This window comes from Cyprinodon variegatus, unplaced genomic scaffold, assembly GCF_000732505.1.
Source record: "Cyprinodon variegatus isolate N-32 unplaced genomic scaffold, C_variegatus-1.0 Scaffold2143, whole genome shotgun sequence".
NCBI classification, from domain to species: Eukaryota; Metazoa; Chordata; class Actinopteri; order Cyprinodontiformes; family Cyprinodontidae; genus Cyprinodon; species Cyprinodon variegatus.
Window position 1 is genome coordinate 10,691 of NW_015152596.1, and position 26,100 is coordinate 36,790.

The following is a 26,100-nucleotide window of genomic DNA, read 5'->3' on the forward strand; positions in this document are numbered from 1 at the left end:
ATTGAGTAAACCAGAGTGTCACTTTATGAGAGAAATGATTTATTTCAGTAAGCTTTCTGCTCCTCCTAGTAACTCTGATCCAGTGCAAACTGCCGCCATAAAACCTGAAGCAGTAAAGGTTGGAACAAATGAATAAAGTGATGAGTTTCTGCATTTTAGCCACTAGATGGCAGTAGCTGCATTATCATCATATGTGATTTGAGTGAAATCAACCACCTGTTAGTTTTAGAGAGTTTTCTGATCAGAGAAGTTCCTCTGATCCACTTAATGAGGCTGTTAAATCCAGCCCATAAGGTCAGAGAGTGGACTGTGGAGCAGCAGCATGGCAGCTGGCAGCAGAGTGAAGCTGAACGGGTCAGCCGGTTTCCTCCCATTCCACATCCATCTGAAAACAGGAAGCTACTGGGTAGTGGGAAGCTTCCGGCCCTTTGGCCCCGGCCGCCTCCATCCTCAGCTTTTATGAGCCAGCTGCTCTCAACATTAGCGGGGTGAGCCTGCAGATATACACTGAGGACAGTCCATTAATGGGAACACATTCAAACCCAGACAGCAGAGCGGCCTGCTGCTGTAGCGCAGTTTTTTATATCTGTGGTGAAAGTGCGGTTTCCTCAGTGAGTGTTTCAGTTTATAAAGAGGTACGTAAATACAAGGACAGAAGCCAGTAAAACAGTTTGTCTTCCTGTAGAGAGACCCAGCTAAAGCAGACAGATTGGAAGTTACTTCCAGGAGGCCGAGGAGGTCAACATGTCTGTAGCCAGAAAATCCTCCCCCAAATTCATTATTGTAGGCAAAGAAATGCTTTACGTATATTAATGATATTCCAATAAATACCCTCAAATACTCAGATGGCATACCTTCAGGCTTCTCCTTCTCTCCAGTTATCCTAACAGCTGTGTGTGAACCATGACAAAGCCAGAGTACCTGGTGAGAACTCGAAATTGAACAGGGAGAACATGTGAACTCCAGCCGTCTAGAACGTCCTCACCCTTAAAACCAGGCCGACACACAGCAGATTGATTTTACTACCGAGTTTTAAACTGAAAAGAAGCCAAGCAAAGCATTGGAATTACATTACAGAGTAAAAAGTGAGATTTAATTCAGGGTTCTGGTTAGTTCTAAACGTCAGATTTCAACAGAACTTTCTCCAGATGCCCAAAATATAAAAGTGCCCTCCCACTTGGAAACCATCTGTATTGCTTTGTCTTTTGGTTTGTGGATAAAAAAAATAAGCCCACAATGACTTAATGAAGGCAAAATATGTGGATTTCTTTTCTTTTTTGCATCAAAACGTCTACAATTGTCTGACAGAAACCGAAAAATCGAGAATGTTGAGCCAGGAAAGGGGATAGAAGAAAGAACTTTGAAATGGAGAGGATGAAATGAATTTTCCTTTAGGATTACTAAAATATTTTGCTGTAGAACCACTTCCTTTTTAAACCTGTTGCTCCTCTGCTTTAGCATAATCGATCTCATAGTTCAGTGTTAAACACTGAAGCATCTAAAGAGGTCTTCTAGTGTTAGCTGATAAAATGGTGTAATTGTTTGGACTTAAACCCAGCAGAGAACCTGGGGACTATTGTCAGAAGGAAGATGAGACACCAGAAATAAGAAAGCAGACAAGAAGAACCACAGGCTGATCTCCTGCCCGCCATGCTACACCTCTCTATTAGATCTTCTCTTATTCGTCTAATGTAATATTTGACTTTTCCAGGGAACATTTTTCTCTCCAGAATGTGGAAGTCAACCCAAAACGATCCGTACATGAATTAAATACCGAGCTGCTCAACTGTCCTGCAGATTTAACGCTGCTCAGTCAGAGCGTAATTTAAAAATTGGAAGCAAATGTTTATCCTGTAAATACGCTCCGAGCTCTGCGGCCTCCTCTCAGCTATTTCAGGCCTGTGGGTCGCAGTCGGACCAGACACACGGGCGGTAGAGAGAACCCGCCTCATAAAAAAGCCCAGCTCCAAAGGCCACAGCTAATATTTGACCTCCGTTTAAGCAAATATAATTACAGGGATGCTGATGAAAAGCGGAGGAGGGATCAGTGGAGGAGAGGAGCCTTCTTCTTTGGAGCTACTGCGCCTAAATTAGATGTTTCATTCTGGATGTTCCTGGTTGATGTCGGATTAAAGAGGTGCTTTTCTTTCCTTTCCTCCACAGATTTCAGGATAGAGGAACGTTTATTCTGTTTTCCTGCGTAAAAGAAGACGTCACTGATTAGTTAAGGGTTCAAATTCCTAAAAGTAAACATTCTGCTGTCAGGAGAGATACTCTGTCTCTTCTGTCCTGCGTTCTCCTCCTAACAGGATGCGTCCAAAGCCACACAGTAAGGCAACCAGAAGGCGTCCTGACGCCATAACGAAGGTGACAACATCAGTAAAAACGCTCTATTACGCTCTGAGCTGCAGCCCATGAACACCTCAAACGGGATCGGTGAGAAGGATGCGGCGTGGAGAAATCCCATCCAGGATGTAGAGTGGTTGGAGAATCCTTTCAAAGTTTGGAAAAAGAGGCTAAATAAAACTTAGAAGTTTAAAACTACATCCTACTGAATAAACCCCGACACCTGTGAGATAGTTACTATCGGAGCTGCAGCAGCAGTGAACCATAATCATCATAAATCCACGGGTAAAGGTGGATTTCCCTCTCCCTGCGCTGCCTCCTGAGGTTCAGATCCTTTGTACACATTTCAAGCACCGAGACGATGAAGAAACAAAGCAGACCTAAAAAAAAAAACTTCCTTCAAAGGCATTACAATCAAACGGCAGATTTCCTTCCAGCTTTGCCTTTTTTCCCCTCGTTCTAAAAGCATAACTCATTCATAATATAAATGAGTTTGAGCAGCAAACCACCAGTGACGGCAGTCGGCTCGGTTCCTGGCTGCTCTGTGCCAGAGCGCCGTCTCCGTGTAATTAAAGCTGTCTGCTGCAGCAGAGCCTGCCTGTCAGGAGCGGAGGGGAGGGATGTTTTCATCCATCTATTGATCGGATAAAGGACCTGTGACGGATTTGGACTTGATCCTCCTCTAGAAAGCAACAGCGATCGCATACATGGGTATTTAATAAAACTGGCATGGCTAAGCAGGCTTACAACAAATGAAGATGAAGCATCAGAGCTGAAGGGCACCGTCCTTTATTATCATCTCAACTCTTCACTTTATATTCCTGGACAGCAAACAGCCACAGGATGATGGAGGTCAGACAGAATGTTTTAATCACACAGTGCAGCTTTTAGGCGTGTGGAGACTGGAGCAAATGGAGAACAGGGGCTCCTAGATCCAGAACAAGACGACACGTAACGTTCAGCAGCTTGTGAAAAATGGCACACAGTTAAGGTCGTTAACAGAAGTGCTCAAACGAGGCTTTGAAAAGGTCGACATCGTCACGTTCCAGCCAGAACTATTTATTATTATAAAAGTATTTTGTTGGGATTTAATGGATCTGAGCTAGAACGGCCTAGTCAAAGCCCAGACTAAACATCCAGATTTTAATCTGTGGAAAAACTGGGAGATACATTAATAGATGGTATTCTACAAATATTTCCCCCTAAAATACGAACATGAGATGCTGGTTTTACTAGTTCTAGATCTATCACTGACCTGGGGCTGAATTTTATACGTTTTATGTTGATGCACAACTTAGTGCAGATTTATATCATAATAATCCCAATAAAATACTTGTGATGTGACTGTGGATCCCATCTAGAGACACTTGGCTGCTGCAGTAGCAAAAATGGAGACATTTAAATCTGAAACATCATCTGGCTGAGAAAAAAGTATAAAACTAAATATATTTCATAGTTAAAAAAATCCCAGGTAGAATCCAGGATCTAAGACGATTGCACAGAAATGTGTTTTTTCTTTCTGTCTGTGGAGCGTCAGCATAGGCTTTCAGAGAAGGTCTGAGTGTTCACCGCCACAGGGGGCACGCCGCCTTCACTTTTAGGCACATGGAACTCTGACGCTGAATTGCACTTCACTTTCAAAGTCCTGTTGAAGCAGGAGAGTTTCTTTGGGGAGGCGGAGGACGTCCGCTCTCTCCTAGAGGTCCGTTTGCGCCGGTCGGCGCTCTGCTCCCGTGTGACGGGAATACTTCCAGGCCTCTCCAGGTCCATCGGTGGGACTTTACCACCATTATTGCTGTCGGTGTTGATGATGGCGAGGCCGGGACAGCGGCCGTTTGGTTGGGAGTTCCCGTTCTGACCGACATCAGGATTTAAATGTCTGGTTTCTTTGTCAGCAGTCTGTGGAGCAGAGGCGGGTCCTGAAGCCTGGTCAGGGTCCTGATTGGATGCTGGGTGGGTGCAGTACTTCCTGAGAGGGCAGTTGGGTCCCTGCGTGGGGGCGGCCGCTCCTCCCTGTGAGCAGTGGTGGAAGTGAGTGAGCGGGCAGTGGATGTAGTGAACGCAGCAGTCCATGTGCGGATAGATGGGCTCCAGGTTTGGAGCCAACAGGGCGGCGGTTTGACCCGACAGGTGGAGCGGCGGCGGCGGGTCCAGACAGGCGCAGCTGTAAGGGAACTGGCACCTGGATGGGGCGCTGGGTGTGGGGACCCGCCTGTTTTCTGGGTGTGAATCAGAGCTGTGAACATGTGGGATGGGATGAGGGGGGGCGCCGTTACACAGCTGGATGCACCGCTCCTCCTCCTCCTCCTCCTCTGGTTTCTCTGAGCTTTTCTGAGAGGACGCCAGCGGCTCCAGCTCGTAGTGCTCTGCCTCGCCCCCCCTGCCCTCCAGCTGGTACTTCCCCTCTGCAGGTGGGCTCGGGGGCGTGTCTTCACTGAAGGCTTGGCACTGCATGCTCTTGGGAAGGGGGATCTGGCCGCAGGTCCCCTGGGGGCCGAGGCAGCAGCACATGCATTGGAAGAAGAAGGTGGCGAACGCCCAGCTGATGCACATAATCAGCATCATGAACGTCCCCAGCTGGGTGTAAGCCAGAACCGTCGATGGCATCATCATCGCCCCGGCAACAAAGGTGGTGACCGCCGCCATGGCAATGGCGGAGCCCATCCTGCTGAGGGAGAAGATGACCTTCTCCTCGCGGCCGGGCTCCGGGGCCAGTCTGTATGCGACGCCGTAGTGGACGGCAAAGTCCACAGACAACCCCACGGCGACGGAGATGGTGACGGACTCCAGGACGTTCAGCTCCCAGCCCAGGAGGACCAGCGAGCCCACCGTGACGAAAATGGTCCCTGCGATGGAAAAGATGGCGTATAGACTGATGATGACGTTCCAGGTGGTCAGCAACATGACGCTGAACGCCACCGCCACGGACAGCGCCATGGCAACCAGAGTGCCACCCGACAGGCTGTCTTGGAGGTCGTAGAACTCCAGGTTGCTGACGAACCAGCCGTGGCTCAGGCCCTCTGGGGCGAAGCGTAGCTCCTCTGTGATCCAGGCGTCCACCTGAAACCCAGAGACCAGGTTAGCGTATGACATCACTACACACGGTCAGGAGGAACGCCTAGTCCAACAGGTCCTACCTCACGGTAGAACTGGTACATCTTCTCATACGCCAGCGTGAAGAGGTAGGTGCTCTGGAACTCCAGGACGATGGCTCTGATGGTGTCGTTGATGTCAAAGCGAGGTCCGGGCGTCTTGCTGTCCAGGTGGTAGCTGGTGCTGCGGTCCAGCTCCATGATGGCCCTCTTGATGCACAGCTGGAACACGTCCTTCTTATAGGGGAAGGTGGACTGGCTGCAGCAGGGGTAGACGGACGTCTCCTCACAGTCCTGGTTCTCCATCCACTGTCAGAGCAGCAGAAGTCACACTGTTAGCGAGCTGCTCAGTGACGCCTTTAACCTCTTACAGGGATTAGATGTGATGGATAAAAACAATGGATCTTAAAAACTCTCCTCTGCAAGAAAAAATAGACGCCTCTCACTTCAAATAAACTTGCAGCTATTGGATAGTAAAGTAATCTGTTACCCTTTTTGATTAACAAATAATACATCTGAAAATAGTTTTGGTAAATTAACCCTACTCAATGCAAACTTAAAAAAATGTGTAACTAAAGGCTATTTTTCTAATTGGTTAATTAGCTGACAGCTTTTTCAAAAAACAGATTAATAATCTGGATTTGAATGATTTAAAGACAAATTAGACACTTTAGATATTCAACTTAAGTAAACATTATGTAAGTTTTTACAGGAAAATATCTTACAACAGCCTAATAGCCCTTATGTTTTTCCCTTTATGTCTGCCTCACAAACAGGGTGTCATTGAGGCAGATACCCTGTTTCGGTTCGGTATATGTTGATTGTTAGCCTGACATGTTGGTCGTGTTGCTGTTAGCACAAACAAAACGTGTTGCACAATGCTTGCATGCTGTTGCACTTTTATCCACAACTTTCTTTCCGCCGTCATCGTAGGTCACTCTAAATGCAAAGCGGCCCCATACAGCAGACCTATAAAGTGCTGCTGGCGCGTCTTCCAACTCCTGTTCTTTCCCACTAGCCAGTCCGACACAACAACTGATTTTTTTCTGCTACACCCGGCTAAGCTGCTTTGCTTCTTCTTCTTCTTGTTTACTCCTGGTGGTTGGCTTTGGTCGCAGTACCGCCACCTTCTGCTCTGGAGTGTAATCGCTTCGCCTATGAGAAAAAGGAGCAGCGCATGAACCGAACGAAACACACGCGAACCGAACCGAGACAGTCGAACCGAATGGTTCGGACAGTTTTCATTAACCGTTCCATCCCAAAAAAAAAAAAATATATATATAAATATCTCTGCTTCTTTTTCTATTTCTGCTTTCGTCTCCTTGAAAAGGAGTTTTTCCTCTCCACTGTCGCTACAAGCATGTTTAGTTTGAGGGATTGTTTTCGAGTCAATGAGTCGATGCAATCAACTGGTTTTCCTTAGACAGAAATTTTGAATCAATTTGACTGTATGATCTGGTTGAATTGTAAAGTGCCTTGAGATGACATGTTAATTATATACTATGTAAATAAACTGAACTGAATTAAAAGAGGGTTTATGGGCAGACTGACACCACAGTAGTTCATGTACTTCGGGTTCGACACAGCAAACAATCAAAACATTATATTCAAAACAGATTTTAAGGATACTAAGAAGCGGACAGCACCCGGCTCAACTCAGACACCAACGGCAACTCCGTGTAAGGTGAAAAAAAGTACAAAAAAATTAAATAAATGAGAGTGCTGCAATTCTGTTTCATCTGAAAAGCCCATAGTGCCTCTTTATATTTACCGGTACTTTTTTTTTTTAAGAGTCAGTTTACGTCAGCTGAATATCAGGTTAGTTAATGGTTAGTTCCTTTATTATGATTAACCGTTTTTACCCTGAAATGTCAGACCTTGTTTTTCTCTTGTATCAACAGATAAATGGATATTTAAAAATAAAACGGGTAAAAAATATTTCAATCGAAAAAAGACTTGAACTTTTCCAGTTTCTAAATTTGTTTTAATTTTATTATAATTTTTCAACTTTCAGTTTTTTATTAATTTTTTTCAAACATACAAATTTTTTCCAAATTCCTTTTTCAGATTGAGTTTACCAATTTTATTATTTTCCAATTGTATTTTACAGATCAAATGATCTTCACTTAAAGGAATAGTACACCCAAAACATGATTAGCCTTCATTTTCTACTCACCCCCATGCTGAACAACACTCTGGAGTACTTTTTTGATATCTCAAATGCATCTGGAGATCTGGGAGGCTTCTTGCTGTCTGCTGACATTCAAATAATGGAGGTCTATGGTGCCCGAGACAGAAAGGTCCATAAAAGTCCACAAAAAACGTGTCAATATTCCTCCATACTGCTCGTCCAATGTATTCCAAGTGTCCTGAGTGGGTAGCATCCAGAATTTACTCGAAACGAAGTCATTTAGAATGTTTTTAGAGCATAAACAGTAGTGTATATGATTTCCTGAAAGCGCGCGCCTGCGAGTTCACAACGCTATGGAAGCCGGCACACCAAACCAGATGAAAGTGCGCATTCAGCGTCTGCTCTGCCAATAATGCAAGCGTAGAAGAAGAAATGTGCTGTTTACCTGTGCAAAGAAAGAAACAACGAAAGAAAAATGTCTGAGGACTTCAGTGTTGAGGAAGAGCATGAGTTCTTTGCCGAGCTGAATGTGCTGGTTTGGTCTGCCGGCTTCCGTAGCGTCGTGATCGCGCATGTGCGCGCTTTCAGGAAATCCTATACACTACTGTTTAGGCTCTAAAAACATTCTAAATCACTTCGTTTCGAGTAAATTCTGGATGCTACCCACTCAGGACACTTGGAATACATTGGACGACCAGTATGGAGGAATATTGACACGTTTTTTGTGGACTTTTATGGACCTTTCTGCCTCGGGCACCATAGACCTCCATTATTTGAATGTCAGCAGACAGCAAGAAGCCTCCCAGATCTCCAGATGCATTTGAGATATCAAAAAAGTACTCCAGAGTGTTGTTCAGCATGGGGGTGAGTAGAAAATGAAGGCTAATCATGTTTTGGGTGGACTATTCCTTTAAGCACACTGCAAACAGCTTTTGGCCAATAAAAATGTTGCTAACATCCAGCAGACCAATAGAAATCTGTCTTCACTTCTCACTCCAGAGGAAGGCCCGCCCCAGGAAATGAAGAGAAGGTGATCTGGAAAAGGCTTCTTGAAAAGAAAGCATTTTGTAAAACTTCATCTAAAAAGACATTTGAAAAAGTCCAATAAATAAAAAATAAATAAATAAATAAAAACAAATTATAAGGGATTAAAAAAAATCATAAAAAAAATTAAATGAAATTTTGTTTTGAAAACAAAAAAATGTAACCCGAGAAAAACAGCAAAGTTATTTTTTTTTTTACCAAAAAGTTTTTTAAAGTTTAATTTCTGGAGTGCCTTTTTTTTTTTTTTTTTTCAAACTTCCATTTAGAAAATGTGTTCTTTGCCTGACCAGTTTAAATGTCAGCTTGCCTCTGATTGGACAGCACAGTACAGCCGCCATCCAAAATGGCCCTTCCCAGCCGAATGGCAGCCAACTTCCAGCCTCTGGAGTGACCCCCTCCTTCTCCTCGGCGTGCATATTTTTTTTACTCTGACTCCACCCTTTCACTGAATTACAGGGTCTGACCAGGAGAGGGCGCTTCTATTTCGAACTTAATGTCCACAAATAATGATGGAAAGAATATTTTAGTACAAAGATTGATGCTTAAAGTCGTAGGGAAGCGGCTTTTCCAACCGTTGCATTTCTGAATTCTCCAGAGTGGTGCACGACTTTACACAAGTGAATAAAGTGAATGTGATTGGTTGTTTATCAAGAGGGCGGGATTTTTGTAGCGGAAGGTTCGCAATTATGTTTGGTTGTGGACGGTTTGTTGGAAGCATCTTGCTAACCAGTTAGCAACTTAGTGCTAGTAGGTTCTCAATGGGAAATTCCATTGGGACCAAGTAGCACTAAATTGGTGACTTAGAAACGACACTGTCAAGGAACGCTATGGACAGAGGAAACATGCAAGAGGAGGTCGTGGATGAGTCTCCTCCGTAACACATTTTTTATTTAGAGGAGGAAAGCGGGACGAAGATGTTGTGGAAGAGGACGCCAGGGCGGCAGAAGCTTGGTTTGGTGTAGAAGGCTTCCAGCCGTACATGTTTGAGCCCTTGCCTCGCAACTCTGCCAGTTCTGTTAGCTCTACGCCTGCTGAAGACACAGACGTCCATCCCCGTGAACACTGGGACGGAACTCAATGGGAAAGGAAATGATTCTTATTTCAACCATTGCGTATATTAGCTGCGACATATAAATCAAGATGCTATGACCGAAAAAATTTGATTGACAGATGTCTGTTGATATATGATTGGCCAAATTTAGGTGTTCAGGCTGACGTATAACTAACTGGCCTGCAGAAGATAACGGAAAAAAACAACACAGATTTTAAGACAGGATTTTTTTTTAAATAGAAATTTCTAAATTTTGGGACAATATTGTCCGATAAAGAGTACATTTATATACATGTTTAAGCCAGAATGATTTGACATTTAAATATAACTTCCCCCGTGAATTTAAAAAAGGAATCAAGAAAAGTGGGGAAATTCTGAATTGTGAATGGCTACTACTGTAAGCTCATGGTGATTTTCTATCAACCTTTCCTATTTCCTATTCCTATTCCTATCAACCTTAGAGTTTTGAATGAAGGCCATTTCATTTCATTTGGTGGCCGGAGCTTCTCCCTGGACGTCTGGCTCACAGTTATCTTTTAACAATGACTTCTCTGCAGCCGCATTTGATTCCCCATCTCTCCCTTCTTTTCTAGTCAGACTGACAGTAGAAAGGCTGCAGGTGTGCGTAAGGCCCTGTAGGAGATGTGCTGCTGACCTGTTTGAACGTCTCGATGAAGCAGCTGGTGAAGTCCTGATCCTCCGACTGAAAGACGAAGCTCTGGTTCCTCAGCTTCTGGCAGAAGTTGAGGATCCACAGCTGAGATGCTGGGCTTGCTATGTTGAAGCTGCTGTCTAACATCAGCTTCCCCTTGTTCTTGGGGTTCAGGGGGTCTCCGTTGTCCTCGGGTGTAACCCCCCAGATGATGGTGATGGGCATGTGGAGATCCTCGCCGTGATTCACCCTCTCAAACATGAAAAGCTTTTTGTATTCGGCGTCGTAGCGCTCGAAAGGGTGAGACGACCGGAACACCTGGAACTCCGCCAGCTCCAGGGATGGCAGCTTCATCTTTGGGTTCACGCAAACCACGTAAGCTCCACCGACCGTGATGGCGAGGAACCAGAAGAGCCAGAGGTAGCGCAGCTTGATGATGATGCAGGGCAGCACCTTCTCGAAGAAGATCCGTGACGCCTCGGAGACGGCGAACAGGCCTCTGTGGATCTTGTGGCAGAGAGCGGCCCAGAAGGACTGCGTGAAGCAGCCTCCCTGCTGCTGTTCAGGCTTGGAACAGGTGAGCAGGTTGGGCAGGTAGCGCTCGTGGAGCACCACCACAGCAGGCAGCCATGTCACCATCAGGATGTAGTTGACTAAAATGGCAGTGCCGGCGTAGACCCCGAAGCAGCGGATGGCGGTGATGTTGCTGACGTAGTTGGCATAAAAAGCGGCGGCAGTGGTGAAGCTGGTGACGAACATGGAGAGGGCGGCGTGGTGCAGGGTCACGCTGACCGTCTCGGACAACTCTGCGTGAGGTTTATCAAACTTGGTGTAGTTCCACACGTCGCAGAGCACGAAGGCGTCATCGGCGCCGATCCCTACGAGGATGATGAGGGCGGTGAGGTTCATGAAAGGGAAGAACTCGAAGTTAAAAACCATCCGATAGAGGAAGTAGGACACAATCAGCGAACTGATGATGGCGATTATGGTCATCAGAGTGATGAAGACCGAGCGCGTGTACACGCACATGACCAGCAGCACTATAACTATGGCGATGGCTGGGTACAAGGTGTCAGTAAGGAGGTAGTCCTGAAAAAGGTCGTGTTTGATTCCAAACTCGATCCCGGTCACCGTGGTGATGCCGTCGGAAGAGTTCCAGTTCTCAAAGTTGTCCAGATAAATGTTCATCATGGACTCTCCCTTCTCTGTGGGGGAGAACAGCATGCTGTACTTGAGCACGGGGGGGTGCTCCGGGCTCTTGGAGCCCAGGAAGTCTTTGTCCACTAGGAAGTGGAGGATCTGGTACACGGCGTTGTACTTGGTGCACTTCCTCGGCACGCTGCCGCATTTCAGCTGATCCTTGCGCCGCAGCGCCATGTCCCAGCAGTCCGGCCCAAGCGTGCCGTTGTGGTAGTACTTGGCGCACGATCGCAGGATCTTGAGCGTGTGGGATACGTCCCGCTCTGTGATCTTCTGGCAGGACGACTTGTTGGCCATGACGGCTATGTAGTTACCCAGAGTCCAACTGGGGCAGCAGGAGACGTTGTTCGTGCGCTGACAGAGGTTCAGATAATCCCGGTGGGAGCGCACCTGGGAGAAACACAGGATTAAAAACATGTTCAAACCCACCTAACATGCATGAGAGGAGGAAGTTTTCCTCCGCTCTGTGGACTCACTCTGCTGATGTCCTGGTTGCACATCGACTTGATGGCCTGAATGTTCCACAAGCTTTTCCCCTCAGCCGAAGCAAACACCATCCTGGAATAACTGTCTCCTGCATGAAGACATCAGAGACCGTCTTTATTAGAAAGTCTAGGACGACCACTCCTCTCACACGCGCCTCGATTTCACCAGATGTTTTATATAAACACAAACACAACAACCACAGCTTGTAATGGAGAGAATCTTGTTCCATTATTGTTGCAAGAAACTAACTCATTTTGGGGGAAAAAATTACACTTTGTAAAAGACACAAACGGCTGTGAGAAAAAAAAAACCCTTTCAAATCATTTTTTTTTATTAGACTTTCTATTTTTTTAAATTATTTTATTTTTATCTAATAATTATAAAAAAAATGTAATTCGTGTTCGTATGTATTATTTTCAAATTATGTCTTTTTTCACTTTGAGCCCAATAAAAACATTTTGTGTTGATGCGTACACGCACCAATAAAAATGTAGTAGCTTAGGTCCTTGAAAACCAATAGAAAAGCTTCTTTGCAGAGTAAAGCCCGCCCCCAGAAGTGAGGAGTAGTTGGTCTGTGATATACTATATGATATATATATATATATATATATATATATTTCTTAAAACAAAATAATTTTAAACAGTAGATCTAAGAAAACAGTACCATTACTCTCAAAATCTTTTTCAAATAAATTTGTCAGATTTTCTTTTAAGGTTTTTTGTTTGCAACAATAATGGAACAAAATTCCCCCTGTAGTTTGTTATACATTATCCAGGACCAGCGTTTGGTCTGAGGAGGATCCAGAGGGTTTTATTGAAACGACAAACAGAAGGTAAATAAAACCTGTTTTTATTGTTTTGTTTTTTTCTTCTTTAAACAAAGAAATATCAGAAATAAAGAATCTATATCAGAATCTATTTTCTTCTTTTCCAAAATAGCACAAGCTCAGTCAGATTGCTCGCAGACATTGTCTTTTCTCAGATTCTCAATAGATTTAAGTTTGGTACTTTGACTAGGCCATTCTAGCACATAGATATACTCCCATGTATCTCTGGCTGGATGTTCAGGGCTGTTCTCTTTCTGTATTGGACCTCTCTCCTCTGCGTGGCACTAACACCTCCAGGTCTTACTGCAGGATGGTAGTGTCTCTATCCGATTCCACAAAGGGACCTGTTATGGCTTCCTTTAAACAAAGACTAATAGCTGTTTTGTCTGCAGATTATTTCACCCCAGCAGCTCATCTAGAGTTACCTCAGGACTCTGATTAATGCTCCCCGCTCAGTTGGCCGTGTCTCGTTAGGCCTGCAGCTGTTCCATAATCTATCCATTTTCAGTTGATGTGTTAAACAGATCCGTCTCTCTGGGTCGGTAATCAGGGGTGTGAAAACATTTTTGGATTTTCTTGCCTAAAGGTTAAATCCTCTTTAATGCGTCCTGCTGATCTTACCTGGTATGTCACAGAAGAACTCTTTGCTGAAGTCCCACTCCACCTCTCGCTTGTCTCTTTCGAAGTGATCCTCTGGCCAACGAGGTTCTTGGTGACTGGAAAACAAAAACAGGAAATTCCCGCCATTGGTTTACAACCTTTTAGCCACACTAATCGATGGATTAAACAATCTTTTAGATAAACCTTGATAAGAACCTAGTCTGCATGTTTTTTACCAGACGATCTGAGACGTTCAGCAGTTAACGTCTAACCGGAGTTTGGATTTAATCCTTCATGCCAGAGTTTCGTCATCCCATTAAGATGTGGAAATACTAATGAGAGCGGCTGGAAACATAAGCTTCATGACAAACTGAGAGGGTAGAGGCTAAAGTCAGCAATCAGACGTAGAATATTGCTGTCATTATAATCAGGATAAATACCCGGACTGGGCCGGGGCCAAGAGGAGGGTCCATTGTGCTGTTTTTTCTGTACCTATGTGATTTTAGGAAAAGCAGCAGAGTGATAAGGGCAACAAATTTTTACTCTTCCACTTCACAGTTTAGACAAGGTTCACAGAATGCAGAGCTCTGCAAATAAAGATTGGTACATTTTCACACCAACATCTAGACAGGCATAAAACACTAATTTTAGTTTTTATTCTTTTCTTAACTTAGAGCCTTAATTATCCCTAGATAATGCAGATCCTAACCCTAAAGGCATAAAATGCCTCTGTCTAACAGTGTCGACCATCAATGCCTTCATGCCGTGAAGGTTGACCACACAGCAGGTCTGAATTTAGAGGCCAGTTTAACACACCTGGAAGCATGGCAGCAGGTAAAATCTGGATGTTCTGAAGTGTAAAGCCCTGAACACAGAATCTGATTTTGCGTCCAATCTGACAGAAAATCGGGTCCGTAGAGGTTGTGGCGTTAAGCACTCATTGAGATTTAATGGGGGTGATCACATCCGACACAAAGTAGCTCACTTTGAGTTTTCTTCCTTCAGCAAAAACTTCCACACTAAAGGTGTCAGCACGCCTGACGGCCTCCATCTATAGCTGTGTTTCCACAGAACATCAGATTATGCAAACTTTACTTCATAAAAACGGATCTAAAAATATGTAAAGAATTCTGAAAATAACTATATTTTTCCCTTAATTTTAGCAAATTCATCAGATCATATTCCAATGGAATAGGGATATTTATTTTCCCTTAAAATAGTATTCAATCATTATTTTGATTGCACTGGTTGTCTTACCTTCTGAAATTAAGAGAAAATATTTCAACATTAAAAAACTGACTTACTTAGATTTTTATTTAATTTTTTTGCATTGTTTGCAAAAACATTTTTTTTCAAAACTTTGATAGAATACAGATGATATATTTCCCAGTTATTTTGCATCAGTCAGGTCACAAAATCAACATCCAGATGTTTATTCTGAAGAAGAAGGAAAAATGTTTTTAAACAAGTTACAGCCTTAGCAAACTCAATAATTGATTTAAATTTCATTTCTTAGTTCAGTTCAGTTCAGCAGCTTTTATTTGTCCCAGTATGGGCAATTTTTGTGTCTTATTGAATTAATCTTATTTAATGCAGGCGCTCTAGCAGCAAAAAATGTTTTAGTTTTTTTACATTAGTAAGATATCTGTAGAGTTTGGAGCACGTCTATAATGTAAACGCAGCTTCTGGTGAATTTAAGTCGTAGAAGTTACCTTTTAGCTTGCTCATCTGCATATTTGAAGGGATAGTTGGCCAGTGTGGCCTTGTAGCCTGTGTTCTTCACCATGTTGTTCCATGTGACCAGCCGTTGGCCAATAGCTGTTCCCCGAGGCTCAAAACCCTTTAGAAAACAAAAAACAACCTTTAAAAATCAGAGCATGCCGATGCTAACCCAGATTTATGATTTATTCATTTATCAGATTTATTTTCACTGGGAGGATGAACAAGCCTTGACTCACCAGCAGGGGGTCGGAGAAATCAGGCAGGTCAGGCACCAGGACTCCCACCAGGGCACAAATCACGATGAGCACCGTGCACACTCCCAGCACGACCACCGGCCAATCAGCTATCAGCTCAGAGTAGCTGGAAACACCAGAGAGATGAGGATCAGAGAGCATCCAGCCTACAGCGACTCTCTGAAGAGCTGCAGATGGAGAATCATAGATACTGATAGAACATTACTTTTAAAAGTCATTCTATGATTTTATTTTTTACATAAAAAATTCTTTCATTTGGTTTTATCTGATTGTTTTAACCAAAAATCTGATTTTCTGGGAAATCTCCACCCATCCCTAAGAAAAGCCAGTTTAAAATGAATAGTTTCCTCTAAACAGTCTAAGGTGTAGAGGAGACAATCTAAACAGAAGAACTGACTGATGAGGTGGTCAACGCTGCTGGTTAGTGGAGGCCAGGTAGAGGGAGGAAGACAGCCTCCCTCTCCAGCTCTCATGAGTCACTGCTGAGGAATGATGGCTCCAGTAGAGCAGAGATGGATGGATGACAGGACCACAGCACAGGAGGAGGAGGAGGAGGAGGAGCAGCAGCAGGAGGAGGAGGAGAGGAGAGGAGAGTTTTGCAAACTTGGACACAGAGAAGAAACAGTTTCTGGCAGGTCTTACCTTTTGGGGAATCTAAAGGGCCTTGCAGGGCTGAAAAACAGAAAGCAAGGAGATAAATCAAGTTTACATCCTGAAGTCAAAGTTACAGACAATCAAAAGCAGACCTGAGGAGATGCAGCATCTAAACTCTGTTCCAGCAGCAAGAGGCTCAGCTCCCCTCAGCTGGTGTCACTTCAATAAACTAGATCTAAAAAGTACATCTCCTTCTGTTAATCTGCTCCGAACTTCAAACTGAATCCACCCACGCCTCACCTCCACCTACACATCAAAGATGAGTGGAGTTAAAAAGAAGAGGATCCTGGAAAAACCTGCAAAGAGGCTGCAGAGTAACAGCATCAACTACAGCAGGACGGTGCCAGCAAATGGCCTAGTTAAAGCCCAAAGTTGAAAACCTGATTCTAACTAAAGCTCTTTGTCCAGTTTAATCCAGCTGGAGCTACTTTAAAGAATGAAAGAAAAAAAAAACTTTAATTCTCAATAGGAAACAAACCTTCCAAGATGATTTATGCTGAGACTGAATAACACTCAAACTGTTTATTAAATTGGTTGATAGAGATTTTTCTGAGTTATCAGCTCACACTTTTAAATGAACCTTCCAGGTAACGCACTGCTTTGCTTTGACCCAACGGTGCCCCGCCAAGCGTACTTTGTTCTGTGGTTTCTGACAAATATTCAAACTCTTCTTAATCCAGTTATCACAGAGCACAGCTAGCGTAGATGTATGATCTATCACAGCCTCTACTGGCCCTTCAGGTCTTGGCCCCCAAAAACTCACATCTCCACAGGAAGCTTTTAGCTTTATCTGGAGCCCTCCTCCACGAAGCGGCGGCTGGTGAGTGTGCGCCTGAGTCCTGCATGCTGGCGGCAGCGTGGAGGAGGAAGTGGGAGGATCAGATATGACCTCCTGATCGAGGCAGCGAGGATCAGGAGTAAAAGGGTTAATAGAAGAGGGGGAACTTTTCTTCTTTTAGAAATTTAAAAGCTAAAAAACAAATTCAATCTACATAGGAGGCCTTCTAACAGTGTGTCCACTATAGGACATGTTAGCCACTATGAACTACGAGGGTGACATTATGTTAGAGAATAAATACGGTTTTATTAGAGAGGGGCTACACTGCTGATTACTTGACGGCTCTAATAAGTCTAGGTGTCTGAAAGTAGAGGTCGCCTCCTTTACAGCCAGTTTGGAAAAACATCCCTGATTAATGCAGAGAGGCACCAAGCAGTTCTAATCTGGATACGTGATCCTTTTGCTGATGAAATGGTTCAAGACGATGGAGGAAAAGATATCAGATTCCTATTCCCGCTCAGTTAATTCTAAATAGGATCCCTACCTGCCTGTTGGCTGATGGAGAAGTCTGTGCTCTGAAGGCATCGTTTAACTATCCTTGTATGGCCTTGATCCGCAAACAGGACCAAGATTTGGCCCAACATGGAGGAGAGAGAAAGACTTGGAGTGGAGTCAGCGCAGCGCTGTCAGGCCTATCTATTTCTCTGCTTAAGGTCTGTTTTTGAGTTTCGGAGAGCAACACTCCCAACGTGGATCCGTTTCAGCCAACCTGAGAGGAGCGCGGCTTACGGGAGGACACGATCAGACAGATCTAGAATACCTGGAGTCAACGGCAACTCATTGGATCTGAATCTGTGAAGAAATGTGACTAATCCACACATACAGCCTGGTGCTAGGATTAGCTAAAACCCAAAGAAGAGGTAAGGCAGAGGGAGGGCAAACCAGGGTGAGAAGCAGAGATATGGCGCTGACTGATGAGGCTCTAAAACCTGAGGACGGCGGGTCGGGTTTCCTCTGATCTCCTCCGCTCACCAGGCCTCTGAAACAGACCTAAAGTCTAGACTCCATCCCCTCCATTACAACTTTCTCCTTTCACTGACTTTGTGTTTACCAGAAGGAGAGCTTTTCAGGATCACTGGGCTAATTAATAAGGTAAACACCTTCACTCAGCGCCATGCTGACAGAGGGGAGAAGATGACCAGGGTGCGCTGCAGTGTCCAGGCCTTTCTGCTGGATGGGTGGAGGGCTAGCTGCCAACAGACGGCCAGGTCAGCCTCATGTCAGAGACAGAGCATCAGGCTGAGGCTTCTGCCTCGCTGCACCACCCAAAACAATTCAGTCTGATAGGAACGCCTGTTGGTGTATTAATACCACAACCTGGTTAAAGCTGATTAAACACACTGCCACAAATTATACATCAACACACCCACAGTAAACCCCAACCTGTGACTGACCCCCAAAAAAACCAGGTAGAAATGAAGAAACTAGGAACCCAAAACTCTTTTTGTTGCATACTAGAAAGTAATATTAAATTATATTCTGAAGGGTATGATCGAAAAAAGGCTGAAGATGAGCTTTACAGAAACCAGCTAATCAATCTAAAGCTTTCCACTTTAATCTGTTCAGATAACAGATCATGCTGGAGGAAAACCACTGCAGAGATATTCAAGTTTCTGGTGCAGCTTCACCGACTTCAAGGAGCCTTAAAACCTCAGCAGCACTTAAAGTATTGGGAACGATCTTTGTTAGCTGGTCAACAAATCCCCAAACAAGTTATGTTTAAAGAAAAGGTAAAAGTCCAAAAACAATTCTTCACACAGACAGAAAATTGCCCCACTGATTGTGTTAATGATAATGTTATTTTAGACTCTCATATAACAATAATTAGGGTTGGGCTTTAAGAATCGATTAGAACCGATTCTAATCTTTCAATTCTCCTGAATTAGGTCCAATTTTTTACTTCGGACTCATAATATCAATCTGAGCCATTAGTTTTTTCGGCAGAATAAAAAAAATAAGGCTTAAAGTTAAATGATATAATAGCTAATCAGCTATCCCACAGGTGCTGGGATTATAAGCAAAGGACGGAGCACACTGATGTTATAGGGAGGATCCCTGAATGGATTCCTCCTTCCAGTCAGAATGAAGCCTTTTTTATACTTTTTTCCTCTGACTTAACATGTGAACAGATAACTCCCTCATTTCTCCGTTGGTTATTTAAATGAATTTGTAATCTGTATAGCCCACTAGCTGAATGAGAGTGTATGAAATCTGAAGGTTGTTCTGTCCACAAAAGTAAAACATCCCTACTTCCATATCTAGTTGAGGGAAACTGAGGCGCCGTAAACGATGCAGAGGATATAAACTGCCAGGATGCCTTCCTGCTGCGCTGAATTTCTCTCCAGCTCAGTCAGCCTTGAACTGCACTACAGCCAGAATCAGATAAATTATAAAATGCTCTTTTAAGACATCAGTACCTGAAGCATCAGACACTGGATGTCTTTTAATCATGTTATCAAAATTAAAGCTCCACGTAAAATTGACCCCTCTGAAAATGAATAACATTTATATTAGAGTCCATAGGTTTGATATTTAATGGTTGAAAATAACTTATAGTTATGTTCACACAAAATTAGATGATTAAGGAATTAAATCTCATTGAGAAGTTCTGACTATTTAAGGTAGACTTTCGGACACAGTAAGCTTGTATGAGCTATGAGAGCAGCTTTTAACAGAAGGAGAAATGGGTTGGATAAGCGTTCCCTCTCGGGAGCGGGTTAAGGGGTTTTGCATGTGCATTTTTTTTCTGAAGTGTGTCTTTGCGAAATTTGCGAAAATCCTCAACAATACTTTTAAAATTGGTGATGCAATTAACTAATTCACTGCTTTAATAAAAGGCCTACTTTTAATGCTGTTTAAATAAAGGTTTTTGAAAATAGATTTATAGAAGATTCTCCCTCCGCATTGAAGAGTTACAGCTGCTGGGTAGCAGCAACAAGCAGTGACTGACGGAGCATTGCTAATAAACACAGGAGCTGCTCAGCTGGGCAAGCCCTCCTCTGGCTGAAGGCATCAGAACCTCTGCTCCAACCAGAGGTCACCGACCTCTGAACGTTATTCACCCACAGCAGCATGAGTTGCTGTGAGGGAGTGGGCCTGTCGGTCGGCCTTTTCTGTCTCCACCTGGAGTTAAACAGATTCCAGGCAGACGGTCGGCGTCTGAGGCCAGGAGCCAACTGTCACTCTGTGACGTCTTCATCTGAGCTGCTCTCTGCTGAGAGATTTAAACCAAAAACTGTAGCTTAAAGTTTAAAGCAGAGCAAACTCGGATAAAAATGGCGACAAAAAATGGAATGGGTCTGACCAGAAAAGAGCAATGACAGCCAAGTCTGGACAGGCTTAATAATGCAGCAGGATTCAAAGTGGGGTCTGGGGGCCATTTGCTTTTTGATGCTGATCATGGCAGGACCACAGAGCTGACCATGTGTCAAAGCATCCCATCGGCTTCATATCCGGCTGTCTGTGAATTCAGCTAAATCTCAGGCTTTTGTTTTCCTGTGTGAATTTGACACAAAAAAAGCTAACATACAGGAGAATTTATTAATCACATGGGATCCCCAGATATCGCTCATCTGTTGAAAAAGGGCTTAAGATAATAAGTCTAAACATTTAAAGCCACTGTATGCTAGTTTTCGTTTTGGGGTTTTTAAACAGGCAAACCTGTAAAACATTTATGTTTTTGATCCTTATTCTGTGGCCCCTGAATATTTTAATCTCATAGAAAAAGTTTGGACACCAGAATATTAATGCCTGAAACTAAGACCTCATAAACTCTGTTTAAACTCAATACACATCAGGTTATAAAGCACCTTAAACATGAACCTACATAAAGATGTTTGCACTGTGAGATATCTTATGAGGGCTATCACAGCTAAAGTAGATTCAGATTTAGTTTAGGCCACCATGAACGCACAATCTCCATGGTAAAACACAGCAATGGCAGCATCATGCTCCAGGGACGCTTTTCCTTTTAGATCTGATGGAAGATGGCAGGTAGGTTTTTGGTTTGAATGTGGACAGAGAAAGGGGCGTAAATACTTTTAAAGAATCAAATGATTTGGGCTTTTCTTCTGTCATACGCAGCTGATTCCTTCAGCTTATTTATTTATGATTAAACAAGTTAACTGTTAAACTAACTTCCACTGAAGAGCTGCATTCTATAACAGCTCCACCCTCAAACAAAAAGGTGTTTCTATCCAACTGCATTCAGGAGGTTTTTACTCCTCCATAAATTCCCCTTTTAACAGCCAAACCATCTCAAAGCTCCATGAGTCATTAGCTTATCATTACACAGGCTCGTTTTCTGTAAACTACCAGCTAAGAGCAAGTCCAGGCAACGGCAGTGTTTGTTTTCTGAAAGTCAGTTTAGCTGCTGGTGAGTTTCTCCTGGGGTGAATAAACCTTTATTATTAATGAATTTACCAGCAAACATAAAAAAGACAAACCTTGTAGGAACGGGGTCCTATTAGACTCAAATGAACCGAGCTCGTCTCTGGACTCCTTCATTAATAAGGTCGATGTAAAGCTTTTCTCAGCTCGTTATGTCATTCAGACATAATCCTTTATGTTGGGGTTTCACTCTGTTCTGGGCGACTTTAGGAGGCTTTTTACTAAACATGGACACACAGAGAGGTGAAGTTTCGGACTTTACTGGCTGATGTCTCAAACTCGATCCTCTCTTAGTTAATTTATGGCTCACGTTTCTGCACCAGCACACCTGCATCAACTACATCCCCTGTAAGGCCTGTTAATTACCTATTTATTACAGTCAGGTGTGTGGATGCAGGCAGGGGAAATCCTCGAAAATGCAACGGGTCCTGAGATCTCATGCTACGTTGACCGCACGCTGCTGCAGAAGCAGCAAGTTTACAGGCAAAGTCAATTGTTGACGCAAATCAAGGCGCAGAAAAACGACCGGCAGCGCGTTTTGAGCAGCAGGAGCAGCGTCTCATGAGCTTCTGAGCATCTGACGCGCGTGACGCGCTTCACAAACTGCAGCTGCTGGAGTTGGAAAAATGTAACTTTTGCTGCTGGAGGCGCCACATCAATGCAGAGATCTATGATCACTCCTCTGAAACAGTTTATTAACATCTAAATTAACTTAAAATGTCAAAACCTGTAAGCAAAATATGTTAGATTTTATTATTCTGGTGCCTAAGGTTTGGATTATGTACGAGAAAACGCCTTACAGCCGCCACAAACAGTAGCGGAAAACCACAAGGAGGCGACCGGGTCAGAGGCTCGGATTCCCAGTGACAGAGCACCGCCGGTGTACGGCAGCCTGAGAGGCTCAAACAGCTAAATAATATCTGAAGGCAGGATGGTAATCTGGATGAACTGACTGCATAGATGAAGTTTTCAGGAGGACTTTCTCACTTAAAAAAATAATAAAACTACTTTTTACTCACTGATCACAGCAAATATAGCAACGCCCCTCTCTGCCACTGAACACAGGAGCAGCAGAAGCATCAGACGCATCTGAACACACTTTACTGGACGTCTGACCTTAATGTGAACTAGCATTAAAAATAAAGCGCTAGCGGTCTGAATGTAGCATTATTCATTAAAATAAGCCAAGCCATTCTCTTGATTTCATCCGCCATCGTTACAGGCAAAGAAAGGGTAGCTCCACCAAACGCACATCAGACCCACTTTTCGACCGTGCAGCTAGAGCAGCAAAGATGCTTCAGCCGTGCATCAGAACTAAACTACTTCAAGCATCAAAAATGAAGCAGCACGCATGTTTTTGCTGCTTCTGCAGCGTGCGGTCTGAACGTAGCATCAGAGTGACATCAGGACAGTTTATGGTGAATGAAAACACGACGCAAATTGGTTCCAATGTTATGACAAGAAAATGAAATGCAGACTTTATTTTAATGAAGGTTTATCTATCTGTATGAATGAGCAGCTTGATCATAGGCTGTGAGATTTAGCTAAAAACTGATTTTATTTTGATTTCTTTCATGTTTGGCTTCAGAGTTTCATTATTTAGCTCTTTTCTTACATCCTCTGAGGTGGGACTTCACTGCTGCATGGAGAAATTGCTTACTTCTATTTGCGGCATTGATCTGAAGGGCTGGAAGGAGAAAGTTAATGTGGTTCTTTGGTTAAATGTAACATGATCATAAATCCAAGGCTTTCAATTTGCTTTTTTTCTTCTTTAAATATAATAACTCTGCAAATGCCAGCGATTGCCTGCCCTAATACGATGTCACATCATTTAATCCGATTGAAGATGCAAAGTTTGTCTAGATCACAAAGTCTTCCACGATATTATTTTCATTCAGTTTAATTCACAATTCTGCAAACACGGTTAATTTTATTGATAATATCCCACCAAAAGAAAATGAAATATGATTTGATCATTTCACTTTTAAGCTATAACAAGTGACGGGTATTAGAATTTAAAAAAAGGTTTTAGTTATTAAAAAAATATGATGAAAGTTTGATTTTGCTCCTCAGTTGCACCGATATGGAGCAACTTTCTCTCCATACATTTTCTACATCAAAGCAGGATGCATTAAAACATAAATTTTGTGATAAACTGCATTAAAAAGCCATAAAACAGCAGATCTTCCATCCAGGTACGGTAACAACATTAAAAATAACACACAGTTTGAAGGACCAACCAGCGTCAGGAATGAAAGCTTTTATTCTACGCAGCTCTCCTACTTTTCCTTACTCGTCCTTAAACCAAACCAACTAAATCAGCCGTTATCTTGCTGGAATGAAGATGCCGTCACTCGTATCCCTGGATAACCCTGGAGCTCTCCTCCTACGGTGCAGAGAGGATGTCTGTAAAATCTCCTCCCCGTCCTTCACAGAAACACACACAAGGCTCTTTTCAGGCGCAGTCCTCTGGTTTCAGTTGACGTTTACGGCAGGCCAGCCAGGCAATAAACCCTGGCCTTGTGAAAAGAAGCAATTGAAACAGGCAAGGAGGCAGACTTAATAGATGACGACCGACAGGATGACTCAGGATGACCAGTCCTGGCCGAGGACAATCCCGTTGGATCTAAAGACTTTCTTCTAATGAATGAGCAGACTATAAAAGCAACCAGGAAGTTCAGATGGGTGACTCAAAGTTAACATTTCTACTATCAGAGAGAGGCTTACGAAACAAACAGAGGAAGCAAAAGAGCTTTATTTTATAGGACAGAAAGAGAACAATACTTTAGATAAATAACAGGAAGGATTAATGGAGCTTTTTAAGCTTCTGCTGTTTAGGAAAGAGAACTCAGACAGAGATCAACGTTTCTGTTTGCTGTATTTGAACCCAGTAGTTATTTTTATTTGTTTTAACTTTCGCAGCGTCTGTTTGATAGACAGACGGGAAATGGGATGACTAAAGAGGGGGAAGCCCTGCAGTAAAGATCTGAAGGAACACACTGATCTAAAAATAAGTCAAGATTTGTTAAAGTGAGGTTATTTTTCCTGATTTGAGACGGTGATCTGTCAGACCAGCATACCCATAGTCAATACCCGTTTACCCCTTTAGTTTATCCCTTCAGTTTTGTAAGAAAAATAAACTTTAAACTTTCTAAACTCTGTACTGTGGTGCCTGGGGGATTTCCATGGGGCTGTCTCTCCTCCTCCCTTGGTGGTGGTGGTGTTGGTGGGGGGGGGTCAGATTTCCTCGGTTGGCCCCTTTTGGATGCCTTTGCTCTTGGGATCCCTTTGGGCATCTGGGGTTTTGGGTCCCCCGGCGCTCACCTCGGTGCTATGGAGGGGCGCGTCTTCGGCTCTTCACAACCACTACTGAGCATTTTTCCTTTTGATGAACCTTACATGCACAGTGCACCCTCACAAACAACTACAGGTTCTTAGTTCCAGGTACCTAGAGATTCACTTCCATACAGAAAGCCCATATTTCTTATCTTCCTACCACAGTAGATTAAATACTACTACTTATAGTATCAAGGTGCTACTTTGTTGTATCTCTTATACTATATCCGTTGGTTGTGCTTTTCTTTTTACATCTCTTTGCAGGTGATGAAGCAGACTGAAGACATTCATCTTTTCTCCTTTTTCTTTTTTTCCTTTCCTGATGCACTTTCCCACTGCAGTGTCCATATAATCTGTAATACTCCTTGCATGAATTATAATAAAGCTACTTATATACATAAATCAAGCGGAACACTATGGCGACAGCCGTACTGCTCCACTTGTGAAGGCAAAATTGGTTTGGCATCAAGACAATTATTCTTATTGCCAAACAGGACACTGAAAAAAAAGAAAACGAAAGTTTAAACTACCTCAATGGGCGTGTATCCCTTTAGTCATACACAAAAAAATTACTTTAATTACTTAATTTTTGGTGTTTTTTGAAGTGTATGGAAATCTCACCTTAAATAGTTTTTTTTTTTGTACCGGACTAAAAGGATACACGCCCGCTGAGGTAGTTTAAAGTCTTTTTTCGTACAAAACTAAAGGGATAGAAACAAATCTAATGTCTTGCGCATGCGTATTGACTATGGGTATGCCAGTCTGATGGCGTATGCTCGTCTGACGGAACACCAGTAAATAAGACGATCTAATAGCAGATTGGGTACATTAGATATTATCCACAAGAAATAAAATAATGGAGTCGTTTTCCTCTGATTTCTAACATAAATCATATGATTCCAGTGTGAAATCATCTTACTTGCTCAAATTAAGGTGAAAGTACACCAATTTAAAGAATCATGATTCTCTTATGTTTTCATTTTTATGTTTGTTTAACAATAATGAGAAACCCAGCTTATTTTCTATTATAGCCCCCGGATCCACATGACACCTAATCATCATCATCTTTAAAGAGACAGCGCAGATGCCAGCAGCAGATCATGCAACAGATAATAACACAGCGACACGGTGTCTGTGGTTGTGTATGTTTACTGTAGATCTATGATGTAAAGAGACTTTGCTCTAAAATGTGGCTGAAGTTCAACGCTTTCTCAGCAGTAAAGCCAGAAAAAGCCCTTTTTACGCCATAATTCAAAAACAGAAATGACATATTTTTCATAGCAGAGGCTAAACAGCTCATAAAGACGCCAAAGGGAGCAGATTTGACAGAGCAAGTCAAATAACTGTCACATCATTGTTAATTATCGTATAAAAACAGAGGAGCTAATGGGTGTGGTCTTGATTTTATGCAGTGAAGTAATATCACAGCGACCAAACTTCCATTTCTTCCAGCCAGGAGGGAGTGAGAAATTTTTTTT

General features: G+C 43.1%; 1 protein-coding gene across 1 annotated transcript in view; it reads right to left on the reverse strand.

The window, feature by feature from the left end:
* Nucleotides 1-2,982: 2,982 nt before the first annotated feature.
* Nucleotides 2,983-26,100, reverse strand: part of disp1 (dispatched homolog 1 (Drosophila)) — a 31,969-nt gene continuing 8,851 nt past the window's right edge. The window contains exons 3-10 of the mRNA XM_015405326.1: nt 16,048-16,077; nt 15,388-15,511; nt 15,142-15,269; nt 13,451-13,545; nt 11,993-12,090; nt 10,320-11,906; nt 5,484-5,747; nt 2,983-5,406 (exon numbers count right to left, since the gene is read on the reverse strand). Coding sequence (XP_015260812.1) covers nt 3,880-5,406; nt 5,484-5,747; nt 10,320-11,906; nt 11,993-12,090; nt 13,451-13,545; nt 15,142-15,269; nt 15,388-15,511; nt 16,048-16,077 — 3,853 coding nt within the window. The 3' untranslated portion in view covers nt 2,983-3,879. The remainder of the gene's footprint in view (nt 5,407-5,483; nt 5,748-10,319; nt 11,907-11,992; nt 12,091-13,450; nt 13,546-15,141; nt 15,270-15,387; nt 15,512-16,047; nt 16,078-26,100) is intronic.